This window comes from Dermacentor silvarum, chromosome 4, assembly GCF_013339745.2.
Source record: "Dermacentor silvarum isolate Dsil-2018 chromosome 4, BIME_Dsil_1.4, whole genome shotgun sequence".
NCBI lineage: Eukaryota > Metazoa > Arthropoda > Arachnida > Ixodida > Ixodidae > Dermacentor > Dermacentor silvarum.
This window is the reverse complement of record NC_051157.2, coordinates 38,633,865-38,658,158: the sequence shown is the minus strand read 5'-3', so window position 1 is coordinate 38,658,158 and position 24,294 is coordinate 38,633,865. Positions and strand designations below refer to the sequence as shown.

General features: G+C 42.7%; 1 protein-coding gene across 2 annotated transcripts in view; it reads left to right on the top strand.

Moving 5' to 3' along the window:
• The window catches only part of LOC119448565 (structural maintenance of chromosomes protein 3-like), a 51,857-nt gene that overhangs the window by 25,253 nt on the left and 2,310 nt on the right, over positions 1–24,294 (top strand). Inside the window, exons 2-11 of one of the 2 annotated variants that reach the window (XM_049665454.1) lie at positions 2,715–2,905; positions 4,393–4,468; positions 4,761–4,799; positions 7,562–7,701; positions 10,220–10,299; positions 11,365–11,443; positions 11,520–11,752; positions 16,810–16,870; positions 20,661–20,741; positions 21,057–21,343. In XM_049665454.1, the coding sequence (XP_049521411.1) occupies positions 2,849–2,905; positions 4,393–4,468; positions 4,761–4,799; positions 7,562–7,701; positions 10,220–10,299; positions 11,365–11,443; positions 11,520–11,752; positions 16,810–16,870; positions 20,661–20,741; positions 21,057–21,343 (1,133 nt within the window). In that variant the 5' untranslated portion in view covers positions 2,715–2,848. Of the gene's footprint in view, positions 1–2,714; positions 2,906–3,084; positions 3,266–4,392; positions 4,469–4,760; positions 4,800–7,561; positions 7,702–10,219; positions 10,300–11,364; positions 11,444–11,519; positions 11,753–16,809; positions 16,871–20,660; positions 20,742–21,056; positions 21,344–24,294 lie in introns of those variants that run through there. The other variant, XM_049665455.1, reaches the window with a different exon arrangement.

Sequence of the window (24,294 nt, the reverse complement as noted above, 5' to 3'; positions counted from 1 at the left end):
ACGGATCTGGCTTTTGGCTCAAGGTCACTTGAAGGCCGCCGACAACGGGAGCTAAAAGCATTTCATGCTTAATACTAAACCTGAGTTATATTGATAAGTTATTCGTCTAGAAGTCTGTCATCGTTTTTTTTGCGCCAATATATGACTTTGCTACGCAGAAAATTACCGCCGGAGGTCCCGCTGTCGCTCCTCAATTTCCTGAAAGAAAAATATCATCCACCGCACCAGCACGAAGCTGCAAAGTAAACCCATAACCCATCCAGTATTCCGCGTCTCGGGTATAATATGAATGTGTGCTTACAGTTCGGAGCTAAACTTCTCTAAAAGCTGGTATTTCGCCAATTTTCTTTTAGCAATATTTTGCACAAGCTGAAATCATATTGTTTTTATGCTAATTAAGCAAAGCATTTTGAGGAGCCACTGAAAATCGTGGAGGAGTGTGGAAGTAATTCTTGAAATTCTGTCTTGAATCCGGATGACCCTTTTAATATTTGTACGCACTTTGGTCCACCTCTACGTCGGCGCATCGCTTCCCTCTGTCTTTGCCACAAATTATATTACAGTTCTACCCTTCATCAAGCACCCTACATCAAGCCCGCATCGCGCATATCATACCGGACCAGCCACCCGCAGCACGTTTCACGACCACGTGCACAAACATCAACATTTTTAGCGTCGTTTTTTTTTTTTTTTTTTTTTTTTTTTTTTTTTTTTTTTTCGCGTGTCGGCAGACTGGGAACGGCCCAAATTAACGGCCTATACCTCTTGCCGTTGTCGACATCAACTGCCCATTCGCTTTTTTTTTTTTTTGCAAAACGTCAATGACCATCTCCAACCAAGTTGTACTTGAATGTTCATTATATATGTTATGTGTGTGTATGTATATACACATGCGTGATCATTTATACGTGTGTATACAGGGTGTCCCAGCTAAAAGTAGCCAACGTTTTTTAAAAATGTCGCAGTTTCGCCCGAAAGGCGAAGCATCAATTGCGATAGCAAATTAGTAGAGAGCTATACGGAGTAAGGATAGTAGTTTTATCAGCTGTATAAGCTTGGACATGCAGCAGCACCACCAACGCGCAGAACTGTTGTCGACGCCGCGTGCGTTTTGCCCGCGTTCGAACCGAACGTGCGTGGCGTTGGTGACTGTTGCCCACGTTGCCGGTGCTTCTGGGGGCGGCTCAGAGGTATTCGACGAGATCAGAACGGGACACTCGTCGAGCAGCGTCGGAAGTCTTTACCACATTCTCGCCTCGCAACGTTTTTATGTAATTACGCATTTGGTGCCGCAGCTAAACGTCGCCTCCCCTCCCTCCTGTCCCCCCACGGCCTTTCGCGCGACGGAAGAAGTCGCGTTTGCTCTATATATATGGTGACTGTTAAGGAGGAAAGAGACGCTTAATTCTGCAGCCCTTCGGGGAGCACGGCGCAGAACGCGCGTTTGCTCTCCGCCGTGCGTTCGCTCCCCGTGAAAGCGCGCGTCCCTCGCGCGCTTTCACTCGCACATATATACAGCATACGGCGCGCGGCGACGATTTCATCGCCGTTGACGTCATACGGAACCTCACGGCAACGGCGACGACGACGGTAGAAATCCGCTTTGAGTGTCCATATAATTGCTATCGCAATAAAACGACGGGGTGCGCTGGGAGGCTCAAACCAACTCAGTAGTGTTGAGGATTGCGTGTCCTAGCGTGCGGTATTTTTTTTTTCGTTTTGCAAAGTCAATTAATTATAAACTAATTGCCTAACTTTTTAAATATTGGCTTCACCAAGAAAGTGTCAATACGAAAGTTGAACATCACATTTAAAAATGGCTGACTGAAGTGTTTGCAACTAAGTATACATCATTGATGGAGCTTCTTGTGGTACCACGTGGTACTACAGTGGTATACCAATTAAAGCCCAGCAGCTTTCATCGCTATCGGCAATTACACACTCACGTCCACTCACACTCGCCGACGGTCACTCACCGTCGATACTCACGTTCATTCAAACTCACCGTCATTGGCTTTCATTCATACTCAGGTTCGACTCTCACTCCTGTTCACACTGACTCCCGTTCATGCTCATACGTCCACGCACTCACACATTTACGCTCTATCTCACGCCTGCGAAATGAATGTGGAGCCAGTATGAGTCAGCGCACTCGTTAGTGGGTATGCCGACCTATTGTTCCTACTACCTGGCTTTTTAAAAGCACCTGGGATGTGTCGACGTGACCGAAAATTTCACAGTGTATACCTCGCTCAACATGTGCCTCTTGTGTCGCAGCTTTTCGGACTGCAGACACTCGAATGTCTGGGCAAATTTATAGATGAACACGACATATATTTTCAAAGAAACTTTTTAGCCAGAAACAGAAAGCTGTTATTCAGTTATCCTGAAATTTACAATGAAAGACCAAGAAGTGTTGTGTGCTCGGACTCCGCGCCAGCGGATACGCCGCGTATCGAGCGACGATAGTGGATGTTCACTGCAGGCACGTCAGCGAAGTACAGGCGTGACCGTGTGTCACAGAACAAGGTGAGATAATCTTCCAAGAAGATAGTTATTTTACTCACGGATGGTGCAGGCTGTTTTCAGACTCCGCGCTGCGTTATATGCATAGCGAAGTTGTCTTCGTGCGCTGCGCATTCACGGTGTATTTAGCTGCAGTCTGTCAAGATTTATTGCTGAAAGGAAACTCGTACATTGTCTTTTACTTTCAGGCAAAGGCATACACGCAGCCAGTAAAATGCGAAGTCAGGCGAAGTGCGTGGCCAGGCGCTTTTCGTCTGCTTAAGGAGAATACGACGCGAAGTCTGCTCTGATTGGCTACAGTCCAGAAAACCAAGTGCAGCTCATGACCACACGACGTCACGCCCGCCACTACACTCGACTGCACGCGTCTGCACGAAAGGTGGGTAAAAAAAAAAAAAATCAGTGGCGATGTAGCAGACAAACATTTTTTGCTGGAAACGTGAGTTCTACAGCGTACTACTGGTACTAGCCACTTATCTCCACTTGATTCTCCGAAAAACATATGTGCACGGCACACGACGCAAGCACAGTCTGGCGACGCTGTACTAGTTTCGTTTCAAATTCAAAACTTTCAAACTCTTTCCGTAGCAGCGCCAGCGACGCAACGGTTATGTGCTCGGTGGTTTAACGGCACTTGTCCAGATATTTTGAAAAGGGCAGCGGGTTTGGACGCGTTGTTCCGGCGCTCCGACTGATATCAAGAGTGCAGATTACACTCATCAAGATGCACATAGAGAAGGTAAGTACCTGCAACGATGGTGAACATTAAATAAGCGTAGTTGTCGTCTGCCATCGCGAAAAGTTGTAATAAATTAACCGGTAGTGGCGGTAAGTTTGAAAATTGAAGTTGATGAAAACGATTGTCAGTGCGCTGCGAGTTCTTTTACCGGGCTGCCTGCTGCACAATTGTCGCAGGCGATGGTTTAGCGCAATATTTTAGCAGATTCGATCTGTCAAATGCGAAAACCGTTGCTGGGTACTCAGCTTAGGAGTTACCGTTGATAGTTTAATGATGCATTTCGTACGTGTCAATGTGCCCGATGGAGCGCGTACAACTCTTTTTTCCTTTCTTTCTTTTTTGCGTTTGCGGTGTAATTCTGTTATTTTCGTGATGGAAGTAAGTAAGGCAAATGAGCTTAATTCATGTACGGACGGACAATTTCCGTTTTATTCAAATGTAACAACGCGATAGCCTGCCGTTCAAATTCGTAACGGTTTACAGAGGTTCCTTGCACTTCTCTTTTAAAGCAACAAATTTATGTATTTATTTGCGAAGTCTTTCGAAGTGTGAATACTACTAAATAATAATTACCATAATTAATAATAATAATCATAATAATAAGAGCATTTCCTTGATAATAATGCTTCATTTCATTTTGTGTTTTCATTGATTGTAATTAACTTATATATATATATATATATATATATATATATATATATATATATATATATATATATAGAATCAAACATTTCATTATACATCAGGTTCCTAACTAATGTAGCCCCTCTCAGGTTCAGTCTTCAGCTCGAAGTGTAACAAATATATTTATGTGGAAGAAATAATCCATTCATGTAACTTCTATAACCAGCTAAGCTTTTGTCAGCGCTTTTTTTTCTCTCTCTCTCTCTCTTCTTCTTTGCATAGATGCACTACACTATCGAGAGAAACACATCACTGCAGTTTATTGTTGTATATGTGTGTCTCTCTTTAACTGTATGGGCCATAACTTCGTCCTCATACCAACACCCTTCTCTCTTTTTTCTTTTGATTCATTCTTTGGTTATGTATTTCTATGCTAGTTACGAGTTTACCAAGTGGTCTATTCCAAGACTCCCATTTTTTCGTATTGTTGGTTTTCATCGCAGGTTATCCTTGAAGGGTTCCTGAGCTACCAGAAAAAAGCGACTCTAGGCCCCCTTTCCCCAGGTCTCAACATCATAGGTAAGTGGAAAAGGTCTACATAATCCCCATTTCTGAAGAAAGCTGGCCCTGGTAGGCAAGTTCATTAGGATTAGTTTTAAACATGTAACACAATGCAAATGGACACGGACAGCCAGAAAAAAATACGAACACAGCACTGAGTGTCAGCACCACGTCATAGTTTTTTCTTAATTTTGTCACTTTTCATTTGTGCTGTGTTATAAGTTTAAAAAAAAGAAAAAAAAAGGAATCAATTTCTGGCTCTGCACAATGTATTTCATAGTTTTTTTTTCTCTCTTTTTTTTCTTTGCAGTTGGTGGGAATGGGGCTGGAAAAAGCAGCCTGCTGTATGGTAAGTAGCTCTAAGTTTTTTGCCCCCCCCCCTCCCCCCCCTTCCTTTTCATCAGTTATTTATGGCAATGTTCGCACACCCTATATTTTGTCAGCCACAAATCTGATCTTTTTTTTTTTTTTTTTGCTCTATCAAAAAAATCAATCTGCACCACTTTCTTAAAAGGTTATACTGGAGTAATTTTTGTTTTACCCAAGAGAATTATTCAGACATGGAGTACCTTTCACAGAAAGCTTTCGCACATTCTATGATGACGTGCTATATTTTAAGAAAATGTAAACATAGGATCACTTAGAAAGTACTGCTGTCTCACCTTGAACTCATGTTCCATGTAGTAGCTATATGGATGCCCCACTTCGTTGGGCACAGGGTCCAGTGACCAATGGTGCACCGAGGAGGGGGGGTTAGAGTAAATCACAATGTGTTTTAGTAATATATATGGATTGATCGTGAAGTTTTTACATAGAAAGGACTTGCTCAAAGCGGTTAGGGGAGAGTGGGGTAAATAAGATCGAAAAAGATGGATCACGAATGATGGTAAATTTCTGCTTCGCATGTGAGGTCTTATAGGAACCGCAGGCTCGTATTTTATAGTGTTTAAAGGTCCTAATGTGTAACTTGAAGTATTTATGAGGGCACTCCCACAACATATGTTTCATTGTCGGTCGAGCACCTGTGTGGCATGTCGAACAGGTGGCACGTCTGTTGGTGGGATTATTTTGTTGACTTTCTTGTGTACACAGTGTTCAGTCATGCACTTTGGTACTTTTATCGTGACAAAAATTATGTGGACAGTACATAGTGTCATAATCGTGGCATCAGTGTCATGTACTGAGTGCGTGCACGTGTACGTGTATGCAAGAAGAATAAGGAAACAAGGGGCTCGATTTTTGGTAGTTACAATCATATCAAACAGACAGGGAGACAATTTCTCTCAAAATAATTGTCTGTTTGTTTCATGTGGTTGTAAATCTGTGTCTGTGTGATCCGAAAAAAGCACTTTGCAGCATGGGCAACACTTCATGAGGCAGTGGCCTCAGCAAATCTGATGATACTGTAATCATAGGTGCAGGAAAAATTATTAGATCAGCGTGTCTCTCACCTTGTCACATGAGTAGCACTGTTAAATGGGCTAATTTGTTGCGAGATTATTGATTCATTTGGCAATGCAGTAGAAACAGGGCACAAGGAGACACAGGACACCACAAAGACAAAGGAATTGTCTCATGAAGCTGAAGTCTACCTGCTAGTGCATTCCGACATTTCCATATGTCACAGCACCTCGTAGCATTAATCCTCACAGCATTAATTCTCACAGCATTGATCCTCACAGCCTCATATCAACACCAATAGAGCAAACCAATATGTGTTCCCAGGAGCATATATCAGCAGACATTCCAGGGAGCTATTGCTTGCCTTTAACAATCATCCTCCAACGGTTTCTGCTCAATTTTTATGTAATGCAAAGTTTTCCTTTCATTTCCAGCAACCAGTATGGCTCTGTGTAGTTAAAAATTCACTATTAGGGATTGTAGTCGCTGCATTGTAACAAGGACCTGTGCAGGCCAGGGACGAGGATCTAGGTGTTAAAAGAAGGCAAGAAGTTGAGAATAATGACAGAAAAAAGACAACTGTTGAATGAGTCCTAGGGTTAATTTGTGACTGATGACAATAACAGCTCATGACAGCTCAGCTGTAACGAGGCCATACAATGATATTACCCTCGATTTCCTTCTTTTCCTCCAACAAACAATGCTGTGTCTTCAGGACAGTCTTGCTTCTGAACCACTACTCAGAAAGCATAAAGCGAATAAGTTAGTCGGTCACAGTTCATGCAGCTCAGCTGTAATGGTCCTATACAATGATATTACCCTGAATTTCCTTCTTTTCATGCAACAAAGAATGCAGTGCCTTATGACCACTGACCAGGACAATCTTGCTATAGAACCACTATACTCGGAAAGCATAAAGCAAAAGTTAGTCTTTCTGCTTGTGTGCTACAATCACTGTTAAAAGGAATACATAATTACTATTCAAGCAAATATAACTTGAACGTATTGTCAACTTCAGAAATAAATATTTGATGGGACGCATTAAATAGACCTCTAATGGAAAAAAAATTACGGCTGAGGTCTTCATGTCAAAACTGAGCTGTAATGCAGTCCAGAAATACTAATTTGGTGTTCCCTGGGACAAGACACACTAATTCAGCTTAGGCTGATAGGTATTCTTTCTAAACTCCTTTTTCGACAATTTCATCGTATGACAGCCAAACTTTTGCTTTCTGAATTTTGTGCCGAAACCCTAGTGCTGGTACGTCAGTGTGACGTTGTGGATTTCAAAGTATTTTCTCATGTTTGGACCATTGTGGCACAGTAAGAGTTCTTGAAACTTGTGAAGTTCAGCCTTTAGAATTCAATGTAGCCCATCCGTACTGATAAGTTCTTGACTAGGCTCGAGAAAGTGCCGTCAAAATCCACATGACATCACGGCGAGCTTAATTGTGCAGGAACTTCAAGGTGGTGTTGCCACCCGTCTTTTGTTTCTGCATAATTTCTAGCTTATCAGGCCTCATCTTGTGGCTTATAAGAGTGGCTTCTTCGGTATTTTGTAGAAGCATAATTCACTAATACCTGCTCAAGCAATTTTTCTCTTTAGTGTCCCTTTCACAGTGGATCGTACTGTACAGCCCTTCTACTAACAATTGGTGCCATCACTGTTTGCTGGCTCCCTTAATCTTCCTTTCTCGTGACTTCTTGCAGCTATTGAAACCCTGATCTCCTTGGAATTGGAGTCACTCAACCCTGCGCAGCGCTTAGGCCTGCTCAGCTCTGCACCTGGAGTGCAGTTCACCACCGGCATAGTGCAAATGGTTCTCAACAACACCAGCCGTCGTCTGCCAGTGAGCATTCTTACGTACTAGATTGAATAGCTGAGATTTGACAGCCTTGCCACACTGGCACTTTCAAGCATGCTTGAATCAGCGGAGATTAGGATCAGTGCAGATCAAGGACTTCTACATGTTTTCCAACCTTCTGTTGTTAACCATGCCATATGTTTCCATCAGGTTCGAAAAGGTAGATCAAATTCAATGAGGCGCGAAACTGCTTTTACGGCCTTTATATCCCTGTCACACAGCTAGGCACTTTCGAATGCACTTAAATCAAAGATTAAACTAAATGAAAATTGGTGGCTTCTATGTGTCTTCGAACCTTCTATACATAATCATTCCTCCTGGTTCAATTGTGCTAAGAAAGTTTGATCAACTACAGTGGGGTTCAAAAGTTTCTTTGTGATAGGGATAGCACTTGCTGCTATGCGTACCTGCCAACTTTCCCAGATTTTCTATAATGTTTACAAATTCAGCTTGGTTTACAATTGTACAAATTGTTCGTCAAGCTTTACAAAAATAAGTTTTGTTCGTGAAAAAGCTTTGCTCGTCAATCTCCAGCCATGTGCCAGTTACCTGCTTCGACCAAGTTTATTCGCAAGTTCCCGAAGCAGGCGATATCAATGCCGCTGAAAAAGTTACTGTGATCTAAAAACCGGTTACTTGTCAGTTTGTGCTGTTCTGTGTTTGCTGCATAGAAACCAAGCTTGTGTGCTGCAACTAAAAGTAAATCATCATTGATTAAGTGCGTATGTATCCCACAAAAGATGTGCTCAAAGTGTTGTATCTGCAGAATCTTCACAAATTTTAACATTCACAGATTGGCAGTTATGCTATTGTAACGCTTGCTGTTGCTAGCATACCAGCTCAACAAATGGAAGCCTGCCATGTGCCAGGCACATATGCAGCTCTGCTCTGGTAGATGCAAATAAGCACCACGTTCCATGAATTCTTGCATTATGTTTTGGAGAGATGGAATTGTGCTCACGTCAAAGTGCAAGTAAAGCGTTCAGGAAAATTTTATCGCCGCTGTAAGTCGTGTAATATGCTTCAATTTCTGCTGGAAGGTGGGTTGCAAAGGCAGCATCAGTGCTTAGGCTCAGAAAAGCCATTGGCAGCTACATTGCTTAAGGGGCACTGCTAATTCTGCCGTTTCTTGTGCCTGCATAATTTGCATTATGCAAGAAATTGCATTATGTACTAGCTGTTAAGCATTTCTTCAAAGTGAAAAAATAGTCGTCCACCTGACTGCAGCACAAAGCTACAAATTTCTCCCTTTCATAAACTTTCCTTCACCTTGCAGGCTTATCTATAATTGATTTGCCTTATACATTACTTGTCCTTAACACTTTACAGACATGAAGCAAATGTCGCCATTTACACACATTAGGTCGATATATTTGCCCACACATGTTCAATTCAAAAAACGTAAGCTAGAATCATTGCATGTGATGCATTTTTTAGCTCTGTTCTTACATTTGTTTCCTCCATGAAGTACTATACCAGCTTCAAAAATTATCAAATTTCTTTTTTGTAATTATTAAGGCGAAAGCCTTAGATGTCTATGTTGGCGGTGCCCTTGACGGTGACCTTGGCGAAACTGAGCCATGCCGAAAAATGGCCGACACCGTAAAAAATGCTCAGATTGACGTCACATTTCTCAGGGACGTTCCTGTAAACAAAGAAAATTAGTGACTTTGAAAAGAAAACTTGGTACATTTCGATCTGGGTGGCAATCGAACCCGGTCTTCTGGGATGCAAGACGAGCACGCTTCCCTGAAGCGACGGCTGCTCCATGATTCTGGCTTACTAAAGGTGTGCCTAGTGCATGCATGATTGCACATATCAAGTTGCAGCCACCTTGCTGACTAAAGGTGTGGCCTGGTGCGTGCACTAACATGCTGCGCTTCAGGTACTACGTTAAGTGTTGATATGTGGCGTGGCGTTCAGGAGGTCGCCTTAGTGCCACACGTGTACTTTCCATTGCGGCTCGCTATGTCTTGCAAGAAGTGGAGCCCCGATTGTACAACTTAATGCATTACCATTATGTCTTACAAAGAACTCTAAGCCCGATTGTATAACTTCATGTATTACCAAATGTGCAGCAGGCTTTCGCCTTCTTGTGTTACAAGAGTGTAACACCTAGTGAACGTTTTTCCTAGGTGTATAATAAAAAAAAAGGGGGCTGCAGAACTCAATACCCTTTGTTGCTGCTGAGCGCATTATCAATCAATATTGCACTTGTTAGTCCTCCAGCACAGCACAGAGATTTTAGCACACCATCTTTTTTTTTTTTTTTTTTTTTTTATTCTGAAGGTTTGCCACAAGGCATACATAGTAAAAGCTTTTGAAAAAAGTAATAGCGATCAAGTATATGCATGAAACCCTGTGATGGTTTCATGCCTTGTGATGGCCCAACAACGAATTTGCCCATTTGTTGTCTGTGATCCGATGGGTATAGTTCTTTGGAAGATTAGGTTTGAGTTTTAACATTTCAGCTGATACATTACATTGCTTGCCTTGATTTCAGAGTGATAAAGATTTAGTGACTGTGACAAGAACAATTGGTGCATCTTCCACGACACTGAGGCTTGGAACATCCACAATTGGGTGAGAGCTAGTCTTCACTTTTTTCTTTCACGATAGCTGCTAATGGCTTAGGTCTATGAGTTTTGCGTTTTCTATGCAGGCTGTGCACCCAATATAGTCACTCAAACCTGAGCCATATTTCTTGCACTTTCATTTCATTTATCATTCTTTTCATCATTCATCATTGGCTTGGATGCTGCGAAACCGCTGTATTTGTCAGAACCGGTCACATGGCATGCCAGGCCATAAGAAAAGGACGAAATAAAAACCCGTATTGTTGCAGAATACTATGTCGCTTGGGTCCTCCTCAACAAAGATGAACATTCTGTCACAAAACATTTCCAGCAGCACGTAAGTGTGGCATAAATTGCCATACATAGCTGCAACGGCATACTTTTACAGTGAACTGGAGACTGTGATGGATCAACTCTGGAAAGGACTGTGGTGACGTAAAGCAGCGTATCCATAACTTGTGAATGGTGCGACATGTCATCAACCGTTTCAAAGAGTTAAAGCGATACTGGCAACACAAAAAGAGCACAGGTGTGAAAAAAGAAAACTGAATGTAAAGAATAGTACGTACATGCAGTGGAGATCTCACCACTTCTCACTACACTGTGCCATGGTGGAAGAGGCAGTCACAGGCAAGCAATTAGTTGAAAAAAAAAGAAGCAAAGTAGTACTTGAAGCTGTCTCACTATTAATGATGTGTGGCTGCTCAGAGTTGCTCATAGTTATTTTAAGGGACATTTGACGATGGACTTTCTACACTACTCCGGCATGTGGCTAGTGTTTTTGTTCAGATACTGAGTGAGCCCTTGTCCTTCCAAGAGCAGCCATTTGTGTAAAGTTAGCAGCAGATTTCATATTACTATAGATCCCTGTAACAGTACGAAGCGTGGCAGTGTCTTGGTGCAGAAATTTTAGCTCAGCAGCCAGCGTTAGCATGCCAAGAGTTCCAGTTTCCATATTTCCCTGGCTTCTTAGCATGCTGACAAGGATTTCAAATTTGTGACTGTATGCAATAAATCGAAATAGGGGTATGAAGGAGTCGTAGACATTAAGTGTTTTTTCTTTATATTTCAGGAAAAAAGAATTTGTTGACTACCTTAACTCAGCTGGCTTCTCGTCCGACAATGCGTTTCACATCATCAGACAGGGCCAGGTAGGCTTTCCACTGTTCATTCTGAGATTCGGTGCTGGCCGGAAACTTGGTGATGATAGTGCCACAAACATTCTAGGTTCAAGACATTCTGCGCATGTCAGCCCTGGAGCGTCTGCGCATGCTGCAGCGCTTTGCTGGCTGGGATGCACTCATTCAGCTAGAAAAGTTCTGTGAGGAATTCACAGATCTAGGGGCCTGTGATCGACAGTACATCAGCGAGATCGTTGACGAGTGCCGGAGGAAACTGCAGTTGGATGAGCAGTACGAGAAAGAAGCCAAGGAGTACAAGGCACTGGAGCTAGAAATCAGGTGGATGCTTTACTGGTTGGTGCATGCCTGTCTATATGCAAGCAGCGTTGAAAGGCCCTGCGATACCTCTTAAAGGGCCCCTCGCCAGGCCCCATTGCAAATTTTGGTTATACGCTGGAAGTTGTGAGGCGCCATGCTGTCTAAAAAGTATCTAAAAAGTGTTCTACCGAAAGAATTTTTCAAATTGTTTCGTTATCGTTGGAGGTAGAACAAATTGAACTGTCCTGTTATACCATGCTGCCAGGAGGCAAGAGACAGTCTTGCCCTTTGTCTTGACTACTGTCTGCAAGTGGCGTTCCTTCCCCGTCTTCTCCCATACTGGAGCCGAGGGACCATGTCACATTCACATGAAGAGCTCTGCCTCCACATCTTTTTTCCTTCTCTTCCTTTTTTTGCTGCAGGGCATTTTCAGTGGCAGCATTTACGCATTTTGCATTGGATGATTAACCAAAGTCATGTGACATGGTCGGCGACATTGCAAGCAGTGCATCTTGCGTAGAGCCATTTGTGCATGTCTCTTTTGCTTGAAGTGGAAGAGCGCACAGAATTCTGTATGAAATTTCTAACATTCTGGGCCACGCAACCATTTCACACTTTGCAGACACTGTCTTCACTGTGTGGTCTGTGCGCCGCGCTTGTTTGTTTGCAACACTCAAAACTGGTGAGGGGCCCTTTAATTAATGGGTGTTTGAAATGTGTCTGGTGTTAAAAGGCTCCTAAACAACCTCTGATATTTCTTTACACATCCCAAACAAATGCGTGCACTGCGTAGAGAATACCGCGACCATAATTTCCGGTGAATGCCATTGTGCTACAGGCCACAGGAACGTCACAAACTCAAAAAACAATCTCATGCTCCTCTCCCAGCCTTTCTGGTGCCTACATTGTGCATCGTGATGTCAGCAGGGTGCTCCAGGTGATGTCACAATGGGTAAAACCTGTCAATCGGTCGGTTGTCAAGAAATGGCAGCGCCAGCATTAAAATAGCCGTCTGTGTGTTCCGAGATAATGGAGGGCGGCTCACCTATTGTGCACCACTGAACCCTTTATGAAGCTTCCATTCAGTCAGCTTCATGCAGAAGGTGATTCGGGCCGAAAGTAAAGGAGCCTTTCTTCTGGTGTGCGGACGCAATTTCCTGTGGCTTTCACTGCACTGTGTAGAGTTTGTGAGTACTATGGGGTGAGGAGGACAGAGCACGGGTGGGAAGTGTAGTGAAGAAGAGCGAGAAACAGTGGTGGTCGGATTTTCGTTCATCAAATGCCTGTAACTTTGCCATTACTGCACTATTTAAAAATATTCTTGCAGCTATATGTTCATACTAGACTAGTACTCATCTGCCACTATGTAACTAATTTTCGAGCTCAGGGTGGTTTAGGGACCCTTTAATGTGTTGACGCAGATATTGAAAGGTTATTATAAAAACTCTGTCACACACTATTTGCACATAAAAGACTGAAACTTATGAAGTATAATGGTTGGGAAACAACATAGTTTAATTTGATAGTTAAGTTGGTCTCGATAAACGGGACCTGGCATCATCAACATTATCATGGCATTATAACACCGAGCAAAATTTGCTTATGTCATGTAGCAGTAAGGCTAGCTACGATAATGTTACTCATAAAGAAATGAACGAGAGTGCGGTGCACATTTCTGCTGCCTGCACTCCCTTGTGGCAGCTGCAGCATTTGCAAGAACAGAGCGAGCCAGTTTTTCTTGACCCCATGATGCATTCTCCTCTTAGGTACTAAAACCGAAACTGGTTTGCAGAAACAAGTATTATAGCAGATTACTTATGGTGCTCTGACATTTGTCAGTAATCTTTCCTATGGTTTGAACTTGGACCTTCACTTTACGACCAAAAAAAAAAGAGTCAAGAATGTAATGTTAGTACTGCTTTAAAGAGCCCATCACCTCACACATCTTTTCCGACAAAAGTTTATTGAGTGTGCCTGATACGAGCAGATTTATATTTGGCAGTCGAACACTACCTCTGCCGGCGTTCCTCCTCCTTTTGTCATTCCTACTGCTCTCGTAAGCTGTACTGCAATGCTGGCACCAAGCAATACCCACATTGCTCCTCCTATAATCCCTCCAAGATCTGGTATTGTCGTGGGTTCTGAGGTCCGTTTGTCGTGCTGCTTGATTTGAGAAGCCACAGTATTGACACACTGTTCTTTACTATCCAATGGCGCCATTACTCAATAAATCGTTACTTTAACAGCCAGACCTAGCACCTCATAATGAAATCCTGAAATATTCACCCAGCAAGAACTGTAGAGAATGTCTGCTTTCCAGAAGTGCTGTGATTCAAAACAGATGGAAGCATTAACTGGTCAGCAGTCAAAAATAAGCAAGAGACGTTTAGAGTGTTGGTGAAAAAAAAAAAAAAAAAGCAGGGAGGCCAACAGAGCCAGGGTTGTTAAAGGCATAGGTAACTGTGCAATGTAGAGACAGAAGTTTTAAATAAGAGAGAAAGAATCAGGGAGAGATAGGCTAAATGCTAGACTACAATAGATGTAGTCAAACCTAATTAGCTCTAGCAGGTTAGGTGACCATTTGTCACTGCCTCATTTCGAAGGGAATGGCAATAGAAATCATCATCATGATAAGATTTGTTTATTACAGGCACTGCTTGAGGCCCTGCCTTGTAATGATATGTAAAAAAAAATTTTGCCAATAATTCTTATGCTCTTTGCAGTGTCATAATAATCATGAGATATGGTGGGGATTTCAAGAAAGAGAGAGAAATTATCGACGCAAAATCGGCACGTGATGACACTGGCCCCTTGAGGCGAGAACGACGAAGTTCGTGGTTGTGCGCGCGCTCTCCGAGGAACAGCCATTGCTAAAGGCAGACGTTTTTTTGCCAATCTGTCGCTGGTCAACTATTTTAGCTGTACTAGCTGGGTGACAATATATCATAGTAAAGTGGGAGCTAACATGGGCATACTTTAGCCCAAGTTAGCTAGAGTGCATCAGCTTGCTACTTTACATAGGGGATTTGACAACGAAAAAGCACAATGAAAGATTAGAGCAGGAAGAAGGGTTGTGTACATATAACAAACACTGATGCGTAGTTGAAGAAACGTGTCAGCAATTGTAGGGCTTATAGGGACAGTATCGTGTGACAGAATAATACTTGGAACAGTTGTCTGTGAGAGCAAGTCTAACAGTTAGGCGTGTTGAATTACCATGTACAAAAAGTGTTGCTTGGCCCTTTATGAAACCATTTTGCATACACTTCAGATGTAAGATGCCAAAGAGGTTTTTAAACCTGTTGATAAAGAAAGGCAGGTAACATTATCTGTCTATGCTGGCGATAGCACCGTGCAGCTCAGCACCGCATGCTATCTGGCAAACACACCCATTGCATCATTCTCTCGCCTCCTCCTAATTTGTCCTGGGATCAAAAGCGAAAAAGCTCGGCTGGTATGTACTAGACGATTGTCCCATTCCCATCTGTAGCCACTAAAAAAAAAAAATTTAAAGTAAGCTAGTTCCATGCTTGTGAAATCTGATGAAACAGCGGAGCTCTGCAAGCGTGGGTGTATAGCGTAGTGGGTATGACGCTCGCCTTCGGACTGTGAGTCATCATCATCATCATTAGCCTATATTTATGTCCACTGCAGGATGAAGGCCTCTCCTTGCAATCTCCAATTACCCCTGTCTTGCGCTAGCGTATTCCAACTTGCGCCTGCAAATTTCCTAACTTCATCACCCCGCCTGGTTTTCTGCCGTCCTTGACGGCGCTTCCCTTCTCTTGGTATCCATTCTGTAACCCTAATGGTCCCCCGCTTATCCATCCTACGCTATACATGACCTGCCCAGCTCCATTTCTTCCGCTTAATGTCAACTAGAATATCTGTTATCCCCGTTTGTTCTCTGATCCACACCGCTCTCTTCCTGTCTCTTAATGTTAGTCCTAATATTTTTCGTTCCGTCGCTCTTTATGCGGTCCTTAACTTGTTCTCGAGCTTCTTTGTTAACCTCCAAGTTTCTGCATCATATGTTAGCACCGGTAGAATGCAATTATTGTGCACTTTTCTTTTCAATGACAGTGGTAAGCTCCCAGTCAGGATTTGGCAATGCCTGCCGTATGCACTCCAACCCAATTTTATTCTTCTGTAAATTTCTTTCTCATGATCAGGGTCCCCTGTGAGTAATTGACCTTCATAAACGTACTCCTTTACAGACTTTAGAGGCTGACTGGCGATCCCGAATTCTTGTTCCCTTGCCAGGCTATTGAACATTATCTTTGTCTTCTGCATATTCATCTTCAGCCCGATTCTTACACTTTCTCAATTAATGTCCTCAATCATTTGCTGTAATTCTATTGATGATTGAGGACCTTAATTGAGAAAGTGTAAGAATTGGGTTGAAGATGAATTGGGACTGTGAATAAAATCCTTCCTTGCGAAAAAATTTTATATTGTATTTTTCTCTCTCTCTTTCTTTCTCTCTTTCTTTCTTTCTTTCTCTCTGTCTTCTCATTTTCTCTTTCTCTCGCCCATAGCAAGTTGTGTTACAATCGTCGGTACAATACAACCATATGGTTCCCATAAATGCATGTTCTGCAAGCGTGGGTGTATAGCGCAGTGGTTATGATGCTCGCGTTCAGACGGTGGGTAGCCGGGTTGGAATCCTGCCTCGCCAAGAAAGTTCATTTTGTTTTATTTATTTCTTTATTTCTCTCGCTCTCTGTCTGTCCCTCTTTCTCTCTCTCTCTCTGCACCTCCTCTCCTCCTATGCTATGCTTTCACTTTCTCCCAGCTCAGCGATGCTGCACACAACGAGACCAACCTAGCGAGGCCTTAACAGCTCCGCTGTAAAAGAAAAAGCACCAGTTAGCATTTTCACAATAGCCCACTTCAAGCGGACAGTCATTTTCCAACTGGAATCAATGGCCTACACACACCACAATGTCATCAGTCTCATGTGCACAAGGGGATACGACTGGTGAAAACTTGGAGAAGGTTCCACCTGTGCAATATTTAATAGGTGTAGTGGTGCTGTGAAGCAATGTTTGGTGCTTACTTCTTGTTTCTCTCATCAGGACTCTAAATGGAATTTTCCTGGAAAGAGAAGCTGCTGCACTCAAGACAAAGCTGGAGCGAGTAAGCGAGCAATGTATTAATTCTGTTGGTGATCTATTTGTGCTTCAGCGCTTTGACAACCACACACGTACCTCATTCTGAATGATAGCATGCTGCACTACAGCAAACTTAAGTAACTGGTAGGAGACATTACAAGCGTGTTCAGGTTTGGTCATAAATTAAGTAAGTGATGACGCAAGTTATAGAACAAGAATTTTTTTTTTTTTTAGGAAATGATTGAGTGGGTAAGAAATAAGGGACCTTTAGTTCTTAAAAGCGATATTAAAATTTTCAGTTGATGTGCAAGTCAAACATTTCTCGAGGTGTATGTACTGTGGTGTATATACGCCTTGAATTTAATAGCCAGCGTGTATATAGGTTATTTGAATGAAGACCCTTCATGCTTACAAAATGATAAAATATTGTACACAGTTTGGTCGTTGTTGCTACCTGAAGTTTCTCACGGAAAAGAATGAACACTGTGCTGCTGCTGTGTGGCATAAGATATACAGGCGTGCAAAATTCTGCGCAGAATTGATACTATGTAAGAAGTGAACACTCACTGAAAGGGACACTAAAGGCAAACATTAAGTCAAGCAAAAGTGACAGATTAGTGCTGGAGAATCTCTAAAGCGTCAGTATTATTGAGAACAGAGGCTTAGTAGTCGAGAAATTCAGGTAAATGCAGGACATGATTAGAGACTCCCCAGGACACTCAAGTACTTGCCCGATGATGAAGGCACTCCTCATTTAAATTCTGTCACTAGTACTCAACCACTCATTATAAAAACATCATTGTATTACATTAAAAAGACGAAAGAAAATGCTCCTTGTCCAGTTTGATTTAATATTTAAAACTGATTGACATTACCCTTGACAACGACGCGTGTGAACGGTCGAACTGTTTCGTTTTCACTCGCCTCTGAGACACCCATGCTTTCGCACTTTAGTAGTTTCATTGTCGCGTAGTGCTGTGCTAGTTTTGCTGGCTCACGAAACTTGCACAAACTGCAAGTAGCAGAGAATGCCACTTCCATGTGACGTCGCGGGATGCCCGAACAGTCCACACCACTTGAGCAAAAGCAGCTGCAGCGGCGAATCTACCGCTCTGTCCTGGCTTGGTTTCTCTATGGCCGTGCGCTTATGTTTTGTGCAAAAAACCATACCACCATCTGTAGGGTGCCGTTTTACTCACCGACGGCAGCAAAGGGCAGTGATAGCGTATGCAACATCACCACTCCCTGGTTGGGTGGCGGGAGAATTGAATTGCAATAAACGTATTCGGACTCTTCAGATGCAATTTTCTCGTAAACTAAGTCTTTTCTTGGCACAAAACAAGCGTTTCGAAGTTTTTGGAATAATACTTAAACGTCCACGTCGACTTAGTATTTGCCTTTAGTGTCCCTTGAAGGCAAGGAGAGCATGGTGGAATAAGCATATTTTATTTCTGAAAGGGTATTAATTTATTGTCATTTTTGTGTGTGTGTGTGATGAAAAGGGGTAATAGAAAACAACACAGCACGCAAACAGTGGGGTATGAAGCCAAAACCTCTACATGATGCCTTCAGTGCAGTGCTAACTGATAGCAGAGTTATGGCAATGCATCCTTTCAAAACACATCAGTTAATTCGCCTGCACTTTTCATCACTTCAAGGGCTGTTGGCATCCCAAGTAATTTTCTTTGGAAACTCTCGTTTGGTTTGGTTTGGTTTGTGTACATTTAATGAGGTTGAACAGGGGGAATATTCTGTATGAGTCCACCAAGTTGACTGTTGATAACCCAAAAATCCTGTACTCAGTGAGCTCTTTTCCACTCTATGCAAAGCGTATATATCTAACCAACATGTCATTATATGCTGGGTACTGGGCCATAGAGGCATTGAGGGTAATGTTCGAGCAGACGAAATGGCCACATCAGTTGCATCGCAGGCTATTAACCCTACAGCTGCTGTTCCTGCAACAGATTTGAAGCCTTTCCTGCGAAAAAAAACTGTGAAGTCACTGGCAACGCTTGTGGGATGCTGAAAGAAATAATAAGCTTCACTTGATAAAGCCACAGATAGAATTCTGGCCCTCCACAACGAAAACACAGCAAACTGATGTCCTATTCTAACAGCTCAGAATTGGACACACATATGACACCCACAGTTTTTTGCTGACTGGCGATGAACCACCAACCTGTGGTAGATGTGGCGAGAGGCTGACCGTCCTCCACGTCCTCTTGGAGTGTCGGGAAGCCGAAACAGAGAGAAAGAAATATTTTCCTCAAGTGTACCGGTATCATGTCCCTCTTCATCCCATCATGTTTCTTGGTGAAGAACCGCTTTTTAATGCCAAAGCAGTCTTTGATTTCTTAAACGATGTGGTCCTGCATGTTATTAGCCCAATAAGTTCGTAGCGCATCCTCTCTCCAGAGGATGCTGCTGTGATATTTTAAATTTATAGCACATGCCTTCAGGCCCTTGTGTTTCAAGGGCTCTGTTTAGGCACTTGTGCTTCCGGCAAATTCTTGCATCTGTTATATTTTGTAAATCGTATCATTTTCCCTTAATGCATTCTTCATTTTCATAGTACACCTCATTAGTCATTGCCATGATCTTAGTACATGTATATTTTACGCACTTTAGAGTGACTATTTTTAGGCCCCTTTACAGCCACGCCTCATCTACAGTACTTTCCGGTGTATAAGATGCGCTTTTTTTTTTCTGAATTTTTCGTCAGCGCATCTGATAGAACGCTGCGACTTATGTACGTTCTTTTTTTTTTTTTTACCCAGAAAAACTGCCGTCAAAATCGGATTCGATATTATGGCCACGTGAAGCGCGCTGGTTGTCTTAATTGCTACGGGTTCTGTGCCCGCTATTGAGGTGCCAGGTACGTTCTTCTCGTGATCGGGTTCCCGAGTGCCGTGCGAGACGGACGGAGCAGCAATGCAAGCAGTGGCAGGCCGACCGCGAGTCGGCCAACCCCGAATTCGTCCCATTTGTAGATCACTGTCAAGACAGGGCGCGCGCCACTGCGCAAACTACGCAGTTGCTACCAGAGTACAAGCCGCCCCTCCTTCCCGCGCTGCCTTCCCGCTTTCTTCCCTTGTGCGCGATTCGGCTCACCGTCGGACGCTTTCACTCGCACATACAGCATACGGCGCGTAGGGACGATGATATTGCCCTTCAACTTTATACGGAACATCGCAGCAACCACGATGGCAGAAATATGCCTGGAGTGGAAGTATTCACGGAGTAAAACGTCAGTGTAATTTTTTTTAATCGCTTACCGAACAAACAGGTGCATCTTATATACCAGTGCAACTTAATTATATATGTTTTTTTCCAGAAAAACTGCTGTTTTGAGGGGGCTGCGTCTTAAACAAAGGTACGAGTTGTAGACTGGAAAATATGGTACTTCTCAGAAGTGATCGTTCCACTGCAAATTCACAAACACTGGGATGGTGCTCTTTGGCCATACCTGGCCCATGCACCACTAAACCACACACATTCATTCATTCATTCATTCATTGACTGATGATTTAGGCCACCGCTGACTGGCTGGAGCTGTATGCTTGATGAGAAGACAGGCACCCCCAGTCAGTTGCCTCTTCGGTTGTACAGCTCCAGCCAGTTAGCGTCGGCCGAAATCAACAGTCAACTTGGTGGACTCTTGCAGAATACTCCCCCCCCCTCCCCCCAACAAGTTTCATGTATGGCCTGTGAAGTTATGTACAAGCAGTTTTTGTGTGCTGCTTATATGCTTAAAAATATGCAGTGACGTATGAGAGGTAACCTGGAGGCTTACATTTCTTGTACTCTCCCAGATTGCATCCAGCATCAAAGAAATGGAGCCTCAATACAACCTTGCCAAGCAAAATTATGTGCACATCTGTGACGCACTCGAGGTGAGAGCTCAAAAGAACACTAGTTTAACAGAGAGTGCCTCTTCCTGCACTGTTGTGTCATTTTCGCATTTATACAGAAAGCATTGCATTAAAGTAGTAGCATTAATCGAGATATACACAAAGTAAACTTGGAGCAAGACTTCCACTTCCAATGCGAGTACGTGAATCAATGCATGCTTTTGTGCACAATTGCACTTCTATCATAAACTCATCACTACCCTTTGGCTACGGGCCCAAACAGTTCTTGTAATTAAATTATGCTCTTTCTGTCCGACAAAACTTAACAGATAGCTCACACAGACTCGCTACTTTCAGGTGAAGAAGCGTGAGCTCAGGCGGCTCAAGGAGGACACACAGGAACGACTGTACAGGCTGGAGGACCTCAAGGAGGAGCTGTGCGTGGCTGAGGCAGGCATCGTCAGGGAGAACCTGCAGGTGAAGCAGCTTGAAGAAGAGATTGGCACCGTCGAGAGGGCGCAGCACGAGTTGGCAGCGCGCATGAGCACTTCCGAGCACGCAGTGCAAGGCACAACCGTGAAGCTTGCCGATACCGTACAGGCATTGCGCAAGCTCGAGAGGAAAGAGGATGATCTGGAAAGCAGGTACATGTGTTTAATAATGGCACATTTTGGTGGCTCCGACTGTCCTCTGACTTGTATCACAACAATGCGGAGCCCGCCGTAAATCGGATCTAAGAGAAAGCGTGCCTCAGCCAAACACGCAGACACTCCCTACAGCAATCGGAAGATGGGAGGGGAAACATTATGGTGCTGCTTCTCTTTAAACAAACATGGATGGAAGCAAATGTCAGTGCGCACAAGCATAACTATCATCATGGCAGACACCATGCCAACAACAGGATCTGTAGCACCAGATATCGGTTGCTCTCTCAAGTTGAAGGTCGGAACGCCTCCGAGTGCTCTAAGCTGGCATGTGGTGCTCTTGAAAAAACAAATACAAAAAAAAAAAAAAAACACAGGCGATTGTGGTCTGAGCACTCTTTTGATTAGCCGAATAATCCAAACGTGTGACAACAGCGTCCCTAGAGTGCTTGAAAGCGATCAGTCAGATGTACAACCATAAATCCTCTGTAAATTCGCACTGTGTAGGAACAAGGCTGACTGTTGTAGTTTTTCAGTCACGTGAAAGTTCTAGTAAGTGAAAAGGCTCATGAAGATGGAAATAATCTTTGAACTGCTATATTGTTAACAGAAAAGCACAAATGACATCAATGCCGGAAACGCAAAAGACTGAAGAGTTCTACAAGTGATTAAACAAAAGTGACATGCACAAATCCAGCTACATTAAGTGGATCTAGTTACTTTGATGTGCTGTCCAAAGCCACATTCTGTTTAGCGTGGAACTCCACATTTTGCTAATTTAAATCTTGCATCTAATATGTAAAGTTGACTTACTTAAATAGAAACTATTGGGACATGCAAAAGTTGTTTGCATAGTTCACTGCTCAAATTAAAAGCTGTTCAATACACATGGGCGCCTTTTTTTGAAATTTTAATGCTGGTGAGATAAATTCACATCAAAACAATTGAAGCCCCCTATACAGCGTAATTTTTGCATTGCACGTCTGGTATGTAAGACAAGTCTCCTAGCCGTTAAATCTTTGAAATCAGTTGCCCTCTCGCAAAATGAAAGATCACTGTCACCTCCCTAGCGAAAATTCAAATAGACATTTTTATTAGTATAATAAATTCTTGTACTTGATGTATAAGATATTAGTGTGACAGGAGTTTATATTAGTCTAGAACAATTCTTTATTAGTTCATCAGTCCAGTACGCATTTGCAATGGGTAAATATTAATATATATACCCCATCTCACAAGTCATTTGCAGAATTGTGGAAGCTGCAGGACTCTTTAGCCAATAGGAAGGCCGAATGCCCCTTGATGTTCATCCACACCACATTGTCTGCTCAGCGGCTGCTGAATTCACACTTTATGATGTGCATGCACAAAGGTCCTAACATGTCACGTATCACGGTAACATATCATGTACCAAGAAATAACTCTCTAATCCTAAAATTAATCAGAGAGGCCCGAAACTGTATTGCGCTGCATTAGGATATTGCCTGTGTATGCCTCCTACCTTCGGCAGTGCTGCGAACGACTTGTAAGATGGAGTATAGGTCATTTGTATTAGTGCCCATACAGTGTGATGGTGCTTCGTGATAGACTAATATATAGATGCGTACTAGGTTCGCCGTCAATTAAGACTGTTACAGATAAAGATTTCTGGGCTTGTAAGCTGTAGTTTGTGTTGGAATTGATATTGAGTAATTGCCAGTTGGTCCTAATAGAACCCAATTGGAAGTTGCTAGTTGAGTAGTGCACTTGAAGCAACAAATTATATATTAATAATAGAATAGTTATAATTTGAGTTCGCATCAACGAGATCTTTGTAGTTTAGCATAAGATTTTAGTCAATTATAAAATCAGCCTAAGACGTTACTTTTTTCTCTTGAACCACTGGCACTGCTTGGTAATGCAAATTTTGCCTACTTATATATATAGCATATGAGGCATTGCACATAGTGAAACGATGGAAAAGTCATTGAAGTGAATTGTCATTCTGCATTTGTGCATATGAGTGTAAGCTTCACAAATTGGTATCAAACACTTGGTGGTCTCAAGGGAATCCAAAATTAATCTTTTATGGCATTGGGCTACTGGTTTTTTCTATTAGACCTTATTTAAGATTAATAGGCTATTAGTTGCCAATAACCTTTTTATTGGAATTTTTGTTAGGGTTGGTACACTGAAACATGGCGACAACGCTAGGGAAGATGCAACACACACAAAATGCACAGGACGGACGCTGGACATCAACTGGCTTTAGTGTACAAGTGATATTACAGGCATAAAATGCTCACATTTGCAGCTCAATTCAAAATAACATGACACGTCACTTGAATGGGAAGATGCAACACACACAAAATGCACAGGACGGACGCTGGAGATCAACTGGCTTTAGTGTACAAGTGATATTACAGGCATAAAATGCTCGCATTTGCAGCTCAATTCAAGATAACATGACACGTCACTTGAATCGCCCGTCATGCACATGCTGATGGGCCATGCATCCTCCTCTTCAAGTATTCAATTTTACTTGAGATTTCAATAGAAAATGTACTTAAGCTGTTACTGACTTCTTGTATGCAAAAAGCCTCATATATCAATATTTTTGTGTTTCAATATGCTCCTTTGCTGCCTCACTCCATCGTTTTACCTTTACGGCATTCCCAATTCCAACTTACACGGAGGCCATGTTCACTGTTCCAATGTCTTGCCATGTTACAATAGCCATGTCACCTTCTGCTGAAACCTTTTCTTCCATGCTTCCTCGCACCTCCTTTTTCATTTCCTTCTAATTTTTTAATGGACACTTAAGCGGTCTGTTAGCTCAAATTGTACTACTGGTTAGAATTCCTCTTTGTTTCAGCTCCAGAAATAATAGCACAGAAGTGAAGTAATTGTCCATGAAGCATTTTAGGTTTTTTTCTTGGGGCATCGCCTCAATCAGCCGCACGAGAACTGAT